The sequence below is a fragment of the Mercenaria mercenaria genome, chromosome 15 (assembly GCF_021730395.1).
Source record: "Mercenaria mercenaria strain notata chromosome 15, MADL_Memer_1, whole genome shotgun sequence".
NCBI lineage: Eukaryota > Metazoa > Mollusca > Bivalvia > Venerida > Veneridae > Mercenaria > Mercenaria mercenaria.
In genome coordinates, this window is record NC_069375.1 from 25,550,096 (window position 1) to 25,562,793 (window position 12,698).

The 12,698-nt window shown below is 35.2% G+C and overlaps 1 protein-coding gene across 4 annotated transcripts in view; it reads right to left on the reverse strand.

The window, feature by feature from the left end:
• LOC123549416 (deoxyhypusine synthase-like) overlaps nucleotides 1–12,475 on the reverse strand; it is a 69,849-nt gene extending 57,374 nt beyond the window's left edge. For 2 of the 4 annotated variants that reach the window (XM_053524816.1, XM_045337496.2), the window contains exon 1: nucleotides 12,340–12,475. In XM_053524816.1, coding sequence (XP_053380791.1) covers nucleotides 12,340–12,398 — 59 coding nt within the window. In that variant the 5' untranslated portion in view covers nucleotides 12,399–12,475. Of the gene's footprint in view, nucleotides 1–1,990; nucleotides 2,079–12,339 lie in introns of those variants that run through there. The other 2 variants (XM_053524818.1, XM_053524817.1) reach the window with 2 other exon arrangements.
• Between the last annotated feature and the right edge of the window lie 223 nt (nucleotides 12,476–12,698).

Below are 12,698 nucleotides of genomic sequence, written 5' to 3' on the forward strand. Positions count from 1 at the left end.
TGTACCATTGGAACCAACTTTCCCCCCAGTGTCGCCCACCTCCCTACCCTAGAGCAGTTCAGTGCTGCAGTTTGCAGCCTAGAACATGTCTCGCCCTAGTTATCCTGCAAACTCAAGTTTTAACCTTTTTATATCACCAAATTTATTTTTAGTTTCTTCCACTCTAAATTTTTTTCACTATATTCTTTCTCTTTCTGATTTTGACACGCAAAACGTCTACATTCCCGCAAGGTTGTTTGACGTCAACGGCAGATAGATGTGAAAGCTTAAAATTGGTTTAGGCATACAGACACTAAAAAGAAAAATGGCGCGAAAAAAAAATGATAGTCGCATAATGGCGGATACAAATAGTCCTCAGTTTTTTTGCTCTGCAGAGCTATTTTCCTTATTTTCTTTGCATTTTTTTTGCTATTTAAATCACATGACAGATCTATGCTTGACATGTAGGTAGCATTTTCATAATGAAATAACAACATGACAAAATTTTTCATGGAAACGTAGATCATACACCACCAGTATAATTTGGGGTCTCATTTTTTAGCTGATTTTGCAGTTTGTGTGTTTGACTGAAATTATTTTTCTTGCATCAAACATGACCCCCGCTTTTCTTTTGATTTTTAGTTAGCACTGACAATATTCTTCATGAAAATGTAAGTTACAGACATTTAAAATGGGTCCTGATGTGTGCTGCGGTCATTGGAAATAAGTCAATTTTATATAGAATAAAGAACAACAACTATTTAGTGTGTTATAACCTATAAGATGACATTGGTAAAAAATGAAATCTGGCCAGATGATGGTGGAAATGGGCTACTTTGATTAGAATTTGATAGAAAATGACAAATTAATTGCAATTTTGTTGAAAATGAGGATAAAACCCAAAAATATCACATTTTCACTGTTTTGGGTGTTTTTTTTTTCAAAAACTGCATATTCACAGGGTACAGATTGCTATTTTCTGGCCATCAGAGGTAAAAGTGAACATATTTAACAGTTTAAATGTGTAGTTTGTATGCAGATCAGAGTAGAAAATGTCAAAACAGGGCAAAACAAGGCTGCATTTAGGGTAACTGCTTCAAAATTATGTCGCGACAGCTATTTTTGACAAAATCTGACGCTTTGTCTTATGGTACTGAAAATGCCGTAAAAACTTGGAAACTGTTGATATCAAGCTAAAACCTTGTATTTTTTCATGCATTTGGGTTTCTTGTACATTTCAAAGGAAACTAGAACAGTGTCAGAGAAAAAAGTTTTTCTTATAGGCATACAGACACTAAAAAGAAAAATGGCGCGAAAATAAATGGTAGTCGCATAATGGCGGATACAAATAGTCCTCAGTTTTTTTGCTCTGCAGAGCTATTTTCCTTATTTTCTTTGCAATTTTTTTGCTAAAATTACATGACAGATCTATGCTTGACATGTAGATAGCATTTTCATAATGAAATAACAACATGACAAAATTTTTCATGGAAACGTAGATCATACACCACCAGTATAATTTGGGGTCTCATTTTTTAGCTGATTTTGCAGTTTGTGTGTTTGACTGAAATTATTTTTCTTGCATCAAACATGACCACCGCTTTTCTTTTGATTTTTAGTTAGCACTGACAATATTCTTCAAGAAAATGTAAGTTACAGACATTTAAAATGGGTCCTGATGTGTGCTGCGGTCATTGGAAATAAGTCAATTTTATATAGAATAAAGAACAACAACTATTTAGTGTGTTATAACCAGGTCGGAGATCATCACAAATCGGTGTGTTATCTTCAAATCTCTAGTTAACACATCAATCAGTAGTTATCAGTAACTACCGATCTATAGATAAACAATACACAAATCTAGAAATTTTCATTTTAAAGGTTTGTTTTCATCATCCTGAAAATGTCTGTCCTTCAAAAGTTTTATCGGAGGCATATTGTCTCAGATAATATGTCTCAATTTTATTTCAACAACGAATATTAAAGATACAGAAGCAGAAAACAAATTTACGTTTCACTACAAAATGCATTTAACTTGTACAATTCTTAAGCATAAAGCTGTTATTTTAGTTATTTTCACTTTGCAATTTTCCATTTCTATCCGCTGTCCGCCATCTTGTAAAGTAAAGAATGTAACACTGCCTGTGATTGGCTACTTTCACCGAAATCTTCAGGCTCACGTCAAAAGGTCGCCAAAGTACGGAAGACGGGCAGGGTTTCCTCTGGGTCAATTTCACTTTGCGCCAACAAATTCGCCAATCAGGAAAAGTTTGCGCCAGTGGCTCTCAAGTTGGAGCCAATAGTCTGTGATGGGCGACATACCATTTTCTTTTTCAATCTCTTTTTATGCCCCCAAAGGGAGGCATATTAGTTTTCAACTGTCCATCTGTTACTTCGTTCGTTCGTTAGTCACAACGTTAACTTTTTGCATGAAGGCACTTTACTCGCGAACCACTCCACCCAGGACCTTCAAACTTCACATGCTGATAGCACTTATTGAGTACACCACCCCTACTGACTTTGGGGTCACCAGATTAAAGGTCAAGGTCACAGGGGCCAACGTTAACTTTTTGCATGATGGCACTTTACTCGCGAACCACTGCACCCAGGACCTTCAAACTTCACATGCTGATAGTACTTATTGAGTACACCACCCCTACTGACTTTGGGGTCACCAGGTCAAAGGTCAAGGTCACAGGGGCCAACGTTAACTTTTTGCATGAAGGCAATCTAGTCGCGAACCACTGTACCCAGGACCTTCAAACTTCACATGCTGATAGTACTTATTGAGTGCACCACCCCTACTGACTTTGGGGTCACCAGGTCAAAGGTCAAGGTCACAGGGGCCAACGTTAACTTTTTGCATGAAGGCACTTTACTCGCGAACCACTGACCCAGGACCTTCAAACTTTACATGCTGATAGTACTTATTGAGTACACCACCCCTACTGACTTTGGGGTCACCAGGTTAAAGGTCAAGGTCACAGGGGCCAACGTTAACTTTTTGCATGAAGGCACTTTACTCGCGGACCACTGCACCCAGGACCTTCAAACTTCACATGCTGATAGTACTTATTGAGTACACCACCCCTACTGACTTTGGGGTCACCAGGTCAAAGGTCAAGGTCACAGGGGCCAACGTTAACTTTTTGCATGAAGGCACTTTACTCGCGAACCACTGCACCCAGGACCTTCAAACTTCACATGCTGATAGTACTTATTGAGTACACCACTCCCTCTAACTTTGGGGTCACCAGGTCAAAGGTCAAGGTCACAGGGGCCAACGTTAACTTTTTGCATGAAGGCACTTTACATGCAAACCACTTCATTCAGGACCTTCAAACTTCACATGCTGATAGTACTTATTGAGTACACCACCCCTACTGACTTTGGGGTCACCAGGTCAAAGGTCAAGGTGCTGCGGGGGCATTTGTCACCATTAGTGACAGCTCTTGTTCATTTGATTCTTTACAGTAACCATGCAATTTGCTCTTGAACCAGTCTATCCTAATATCACATTAAATCAAAAATAGTTTTTAATCTTCTCAACCACTTTCAAGAACATTTTCTAAACAAAAGTAATTGCTCAATCTATAAAATTATCCCTTTATATAGTTTGCCATTTTTAATTATCTCCCTTTAAGGGTCATTTTCACTAAATAGATGTTTTTAAAACATGAATATTTATCCTAATATCACATTGAATCAAAAAAAGTTTTTAATCTTCTCAACCATTTTTAAGAACATTTTCTAAACAAAAGTAATTACTCAATCTATAAAATTATCCCTTTATATAGTTTGCCATTTTTAATTATCTCCCTTTAATGGTCATTTTCACTAAATAGATGTTTTTAAAACATGAATATTTATCTCTTTATTCTTTTAACTTTTTATTTCAAAATTAATTTAGGTCATTTATCAAAAACAGTGTTGTTTTATATTATTTTATAACTTTTGAAAAGCTTTTTAAAATGCTTCAGTTTCATTATATATATAACTAAATTTCTATTTCCTTTCATACATACTAATGTATAGCGAAAATACCACCTACAGGTATTATTAGCACTTTGTTTTGAAGCTCTGGGGTTGTGCTTTTTAAAATTATCCCCCGTGTATCAATGCTTTACGTTGGGCACGTAAAAGAACCAAAAGAACTGCTTTAGTTCATTTGTATCTCAAAAATTCTCCGATTGAAATTATACGACTGCGACTGAAATTTACGAACGCGTAGATTTATTTAACAACGCTTGTGAAAAATTTATCTTTTTACGATCGGAGAATATGTGTATCTTTTGATCGCGCTTTGACGTGTCATTATTTCCGGCATTTTCTCGGTCTCAATTACTTCAGCGTATTTGTCATTAAAATAACCTGTAAATTTATCTCGCGTTTTTTGCATCATAAAAAAGGTGGTGCATTTCGTTTCATTTGCTTTCCTGTAAGTAGGCGGGGCTAAATTTGGCGAATCAGATTGACTGATAATCGTTCTTGCATGGAGGAACGCTCGTATGACTCGGGGAAGTTTTAAATTATGCCCCGAGGTGTAAATCGATATTGACACGTTGTGTATTGTCTTCGTGTAGTGTTAAATATCGGATAATCCGTTATTGCGTCATTGAGAAAGATCAGAAGATCAGATCGACGATTATCTTGTAGGCGCCAATGAAATTCGCCAATTGAAGATTTTTAACGCCAGAATTTACATTTTGTCGCATTTGGCGCCATTGGCGACCGACAGCGGGAACCCTGAGACGGGTATGGGTAAAAATTGCCGATGCCTTTGTGACATTGAAAGTTTGGAATATACATATTTAACTGTTTCATTAAGCTTTTGCTTAATATGGTCAGTTATATCTTTATACAATAAATTGTTAATAGATATAGCTTTAGTCATTAATTAATGATTTAAGCAATGGGGAGGGCCTAGATAATGTTGGAATAACTTTTGGCCCAACACAATTGTATGTATATGATTTAATGCGTGTATAAATGTGATGTACACATGTGTGAATTATATATATATATAGCTAATTCAAATTGTTAATACTTAACACGATTTTTAAATGAAAGGTTTTTATTACTTTCTATAAATACTTGCTTGATGTTATGTAGGAGCATGAAATGGGGGAGCATATAATATTAAATGCCTTCCAGTCTAAAAAAATGGCAAAAGAAGAACTGATTAGTTCAAATACAAGAAATAGCCTGCTTGAAAGAGACTTTTAATGCATTGGTAAGTTTGGTCTTATATCATGTTTATTGACAAGAACGTCTGTATTGTTATCAACTGATCAACCTTTTTCTGCCCCCACCCGCACAACGGCACCTCCATCAACAGTACTTGAAGATAGATAGATAAATATCAGCGATTATTAGTCCGTTTTGGGGCCGGAATTTTGCCCCATTCACATATTTCTGAAAGAAATTCTCCTGAAAAAATTACATATCCCAACCAACAAAACCTTCTCCGCCTTTCTAGATCTACATGATGATGTAAACTGTACCATTTAAAACTTGAGGCAATGTATTTTTAAATAATTTACTTTTTTATTATAACATATTTATAAAAAAATTGCTTTATTACGACGTTTTCCCCTAATTTAATGGTTACGGGGCAATTTTCACATCCTTATGGGCCCCGCCACCATTCCCCCAAAACTTAAACAAGAGGGCCATGATGGCCCTATATCGCTCACCTGTTATCATTGTACTTGAGGACAAGAAGGTCCTCAGAAAAAATATCTAAGTTCAAAGGACAGGAACAACAAAGGTAAGAAATCTAACCAAAAAGAAAAAAAAAGTTCTTACAAGGTACAGATATGTCAAACTACACCTAAAAATTGGAGGTACCATCCATGTTGTACCATAGAAAAGTGGTCTCGATTTTTCCCTATGGCCAATAGTAAAAAAGTTACTAAAATAAGCTATTTATATTAACGTAAAAGGGAAGTAATTAAAAGAAAATTATTGTAAGTGATCAAAAATAGAAACTGCCAAATAAATCTGTTGACATAAATGAAATTTCAGATCAGTATCTTCATTAGTTACGGAGATATACCCATTTTAATTTTAAATAAAGGGAGGTAATTTGACATAAAATCAGTCCATAGTTATCTACTTTGATTGGCTCAGTCCAACTAAGGACAACAATGAAATTTCAAATAAGTCCTATAAGTACTTACTGATATAAATCCATTTTGACTACAATCAGGGGAGGTAATCAGATATAAAATAACTGGAACCTACGATTGGATCTAATTTGTCATGGAATCCAAGATTTATTGTTGTTGCAGAAATTTTAGAAGTTTGTATCAAATAAAACCATAAATGAAGACTCTATATGGCTGCAAAAGCCAAAATAGCCAATTTTGGACCTTTAAGGGGCCATAACTCTGGAACCCATGATGGAATCTGGCCAGTTCAAGAAAGGAACCAAGATCTTATGGTGATACAAGTTGTGTGCAAGTTTGGTTAAAATCAAATCATAAATGAAATTGCTATTGTGCAAACAAGGTCAAAATAGCTAATTTTGGCCCTTTCAGGGGCCATAACTCTGGAACCCATTACGGGATCTGGCCAGTTCAAGAAAGGAACCAAGATCTTATGGTGATACAAGTTGTGTGCAAGTTTGGTAAAAATCAAATCATAAATAAAGCTGCTATTGTGCAGACAAGGTCAAAATAGCTGATTTTGGCCCTTTCAGGGGCCATAACTCTGGAACCCATAATGGGATCTGACCAGTTCAAGAAAGGAACCGAGATCTTATGGTGATACAAGTTGTGTGCCAGTTTGGTAAAAATCAAATCATAAATAAAGCTGCTATTGTGCAGACAAGGACAAAATAGCTGATTTTGGCCCTTTCAGGGGCCATAACTCTTGAACCCATAATGGGATCTGGCCAGTTCAAGAAAGGAACCAAGATCTTATGGTGATACAAGTTGTGTGCAATTTTGGTTAAAATATAATCATAAAGGAAGCTGCTATTGTGCAGACAAGGTCAAAATAGCTAATTATGGCCCTTTCAGGGGCCATAACTCTGGAACCCATAATGGGATCTGGCCAATTCAAGAAAGGAACCAAGATCTTATGGTGATACAAGTTGTGTGCAAGTTTGGTAAAAATCAAATCATAAATAAAGCTGCTATTGTGCAGACAAGGTCAAAATAGCTGGTTTTGGACCTTTCAGGGGCCATAACTCTTGAACCCATAATGGGATCTGGCCAGTTCAAGAAAGGAACCGAGATCTTATAGTGATACAAGTTGTGTGTCAGTTTGGTTAAAATAAAATCATAAATGAAACCACTATCGTGCAGACAAGAAATTGTTGACGGACGGACGCACGGACTGACGACGGACGAAGGGTGATCACAAAAGCTCACCTTGTCACTATGTGACAGGTGAGCTAAAAATAAACACTGGATAATTCTACATTGGAACTAAAATATGTAAAATGTATACATCAAATAAATGATGTATTTCATACTGTAAAGGTACTACTAATGCATGCTCCTTTTTGTACACCATACTTTTACTTGCAACAGCAACCAAAACTAACTCTTTATATAAAATGCATTGTGGGAATGCGCTCAGGGTCACTGCAAAGAATGGATTAACAACATGGAAATAATGTAGGTGTTTTAAATGCAAATTCAAGCGTCATAAAGTGGTTTTAATTGATTTTAATGGCTGCATTTGTGTTAAATTTAAATTAAGTTGTTTGAAAAATGCAAAAAACGGAAGAAACTATTCCTCAGAACTGTTTAAAATAACTTTGTTTCGATAGCAGAAGTTGATACAATTTATTGAAAGCGTTCCTAAACACCCGGATTTTCTTGTTTACAAAATTAAAAGGGTATTTTATTTTTTATTCGTATTTATCTACAGATCGGCAGTTACTAAAAACTATTGATTGGTGTGTTAACTATAGATTTGTACATAACACACCGATTTGTGATGATCTCCGACCTGATAACCTTTATCCCTGTTTCTCGTATTCTCAGGGTTTCTCATATTCTCGTTTTTTGCCTTCAAGTTGTCAAATAATTTAATGTTTGTTATTTTCTAGACAGGAATGGTACAAAACTGACACACTGAAAATTTCAAGTGATTTGAATGCATACTGACGAAACTATCAGCATTTTACTCAATTTTCAAAAAAATCCTTATTTTTTTCTGGTGGTGTTAGCAAATTTGCCATAAATTATTGATTATACAATTAATTGTAGTATTTCTTGATGTATTTACAACAGAATATATATTTTTATAACACAATGCAGTGCTCCAGCTAGGATTAAAAAAGGGCAGGGTGCTGGCACTGAAAAGGGCACTTCTGGGGTGGGGGTCTGTCCAGGACCATGCTCCCCCGGGAAAAAAATATAACTGGTCCATGCATACAGTGCATTTTAACATACTTTAGGCATGGACTTTGGCATAATTTAGGCATGTTTTTTGGCACACTTTAGGTATGGTGTTCTAATAGGCTTTGTCTGTCACCTGTAATGCACCTATTTATTAACTAAAAATTCTGCTGTTTGTATTTTACTTGGCATTGATTTTCAACTTGTAACATTTCTTTGTAATTGCATACTGAATAACAATATCTATGTGTTTAGGCCTATTTTGTTACAATTTCAGTATACATCTTCTCCATGTAGGCTACTTGATATTTATAAATTTATACGTGCAACATATTATATACAGAAAATAAAGTTTAAACTTCCACTTAAATAAATGAAATCAGGCAAGGTTTTTAACTTACAACAGTCTAAAAGCAAGTTTAGCACTTGTAATAGACAGACATGATTTTGCAACGTAGGCAAAAAAGCTGAAAATTACGGCCGGGGGTCTGGGAGCCGCTTAAGGCCCCCAGAAGCTCTTGGGTAAATGGTGAAAAATCCTGCATTCTAGGCTTCTCCTGGCATCTAATTTCAATTTCAAAACTCATGTTTTTTAAGTGGTTCTTTTTGTTATTTCATAAAAATTCATTCATATTTATAAGAGATATAATAATAATTAATTAAATAATTATTTCTTTTAGTAGTTTGCAATTTTTGAATTATCTCCCTTTAATGGGTATTTTTCACTACTTAGTTGTTTATTAAGCATTAATATTTAGTTCTTTATTTTTGACCTTTGTATTTCAAACTTAATATAAGGTCATTTATCAAAAGTAGAGTTGTGTTTTTTTATTTTATGACTTTTAAAAAAGCTTTTTAAATGCTTTTAATTGCATTATATATAAATCTCAATTCACAAACCATACCATACATATTACTGTAGAGCGAAAATACCACCTAAAGGTATGCTTAGCACTTTGTTTTGAAGCACTTGGGAGGTGCTTAAAAAATCCTCCCCGTGTATCAATGCTTTACATTGGGCACGTGAAAGAACCAAATGAACTGCTTTAGTTCATTTGTATCTCAAACTTTCTTCACTGAAATTTAACAACGCGAGTGAAATGTTGGGCACACAGAAATGTTTACGCGCGGACTGAAATGAACGCGATTGAAATTTTCGAGTCGATTGAAATGAACGCGACGATCGCGCAAATTATTTGTGAGCCGTTCAACTTAAGTTACAATATTTCCGATTTTTTCGTTCCGCGAATCGGCTTATTATTATAATTCCGGAACAGAAAGGTTTTTCTTTGGGAAGGAAAATTCCCAATGACCGACGCTAACGGTAATATCTGAGATGTTCCGATTGCGGCGTTTCTAGAAGCGGTGGTTAGCACGCATATCGTCGCCTCAACGCGAAACTAGTCTATATATATATATAGAAATAGAAGCAGATAGACTAGTTTCGCGTTGAGGCCTATACATTCAGATCTAATAATCCATCGGCGGTGGAAATTTTCGCCGATAAAAACGACTTACAAAATTTTAGTGTAGTTGGGGATAAAAGTATATAAAATACCGAAACGGATTCGAAAAAATCGGATTTTTCAGTGGTCATAAAAAATTCGGAAACGATCATAAAAAATCGGTCTTTGAGGGAGCAAGAAGCGGATTTCCGCTTTAAAGCGGAAAAAAATCATGTCTGAATAGACATACCAGGTATCCAAAATTTTTATCCGAATATGGTTACACTTTTTTCTAAAAAGTCGAATGTCCAGTTTAAACAATATTTTTGAAAAATTATTATGATGCAAAGGCAGTTTAACAGCATTTTACAGTATCTGACATTAAAGTGTACCCTGTCATTACATCTTAGTAAACTAATTTCAAAGAAATCTTCAAGAAAAATCGGCAATTTCACAAAGCAGACGACAACCTACTTTCGATTTCAAAAACTTGTAAAACGATAAAATCAAAATATTTTCGTATTTAAATTTGATTGTGATCGATTTTTATTAATTAGATTTAAATGTCTGTTGTCTGGACTTAAGTTTCAGTTGTGTATAAAGGGGTATTTACGACTATATTACCGAAAACGAAAGTACACTTTGACAGGTGGCGCGAAATGATAATGATTTCAGACTGGTTTGCAAACTGTTTTAACACTAAGGTTCAGTGATTTCAATGCTAGTGGAGCAGTCTAAAATATCATGGTCTGCCTCGGGCACGATTACAGCAGGTAATTGTTTAATTGTTTGCTAATTATGTCAGTGCCCCCCGGCGTGTATCACTCGATAAAAAGAGGGTTAAAGCAGTGTATTATAATCACTGAGGCAAAAAAGGGAAGTTTGGCTAAAAAAAGAAATGAATGGTTGTAAAACGGGCAGGGTGCCTGGCGGGGCAACAGGGCGGAACGAATTTCGGAACGGGCGATGCGCCCTGCTGTAAATAGCTAGCTGGAGCACTGCAATGGTAATTTTAATGTTTTAAATTCTACAACTTATTTGTGATGAAAAGTCAAATCTAAATCCACGGGAATACGAGAAACTCTTGGTCCATTTCTGCGGGTCAGGGTGGTATCAAATACAGGAACAAAATAATTAAATGGGATAATTTCAGTAATAGCAGAGCTACCGGCGCCGCAAAGCAGCGCCGACAGCGTCGCATTATGGTTAGACGTATGAAAAAGAAAATGAACAGAGATATCTAACTGTGTATACTGTCGTGTTGAAAATTCGTGGTACTTTTTGACAAAAGCGTCTCGCTTACTGCTTTGAATATTGAATAAAAATGCAAATGAGCGTTTGATAATAAGAAATAAGTGCTAAATACATTTTCTACGAAGAAAAAAAAGAAATAAAACACAATATTTTCATTTCGAAACGACTTTCGTCATGCTGCCATTACTGAACTTTATTATATATACTTATGTTTGTCTTGTGACGTCATAACTCCACAATGGTGTAGTGGTTAGCGAGTTCGCGTTGTAATCCAGAGGTCGTGAGTTCGAACCTCACCTGGACCAGGTTTTTTTTTTTTTTAATTTTTATTTTTTTTATTTCATTTTTTGTATTATTGTGAGTTTTGAAAATATTGTATAACTAAAGTCATTCATGTGAAATTCAACACGTGTTTAGTTTTGATGTCAGGTTCCACTGTAGTACCTGTGTAGTAGGCAGTAGACATAACTTAAAAAAAGAAAAGCTTTAGGATCAAAATATACAGGCATTAAACTGTGAAAAGCAAATAATGCTCTTCTCCCCGTTCGCATATATTTCATCCATTAGCTTTAAAATCACTGACCAGTTTATCAAAAAAAAAAAAAAAAAAAAAAAATGGCGATGAATTATGAACAAACATCAAAAAGGTTCTTACTACCATCCCTATTCTATAGTGCTAAAAGATTAACCACTTTTGGGTTTAAAACAAGATTTGTACAGTCATGGAAATGATTGTAATTTTCTCATACCAGGCGTCTGTTATAGCAGTATTTTTGACTGAAAGTTGGACACATTCTTCCTTCCAAAAAGAACCAAAATTTGACAATAATGACATTTAAAAGAATTACAATAGTCTTTTCCAGGATTACGTAAATTCTAATTTCTATTAACTTTGTAATTGACTCCATCTGAAAGACAAGTGAATTTTCTACAAAATAACACCCAAATGCTGTTTATGAAATGGTAAATCTGTTACTGGGGATAAAAACAACCCCTTAGGCCCCCAAGAATATGAGAAAACAGGATACTGACAACTCATTTTTTTTTCAGATTTTAAAAGTTGTTGAAGCATCAAACTGTAGCAAATAAAACTTTTGAAACTAATACCTATTATTGACAAGAGCAATACCAGCGAATAACGAGTAAAGTGCATATTTCACAATCTGCTGTAAAATTTTTCGTCGCGAAAACGTATTATTATTGAATTCACGACCAATTATTGCGTTATTTGGTGTTGAGAGATGGCTGGCCTAAACGTCAACATTATGAACATTTATCATGAATTCAAAAGAAGTAGTTCTTACATTTGCTGAATTATTTTACTGCGAAAAGTTTCAGATTTCCAATCTTCGTAGCTCGCCATTTTTGTATCTGCTAACGAATGTTATAATTCCAATACACCGGAATGTGTGGTCATCTTCTGGCAAGGTTCCAACTTAGACCTTTCGGGACAGCGTGATAGCTTTAATTTCGGCTGTTGTTATCCCGAGGGATGATAACTATGAAATATCAGATCATAAAATAACTTAATCCTTATACATTCTTGCATAAAAACTACTTTTTCACTGTATCCGCCCATGTATTAATTAACGGTTAATCCCAATCCTAGTAACATACATCAATCCGGTCGGTTTGGATTGATGTATGTTACGAGGATTGGGAT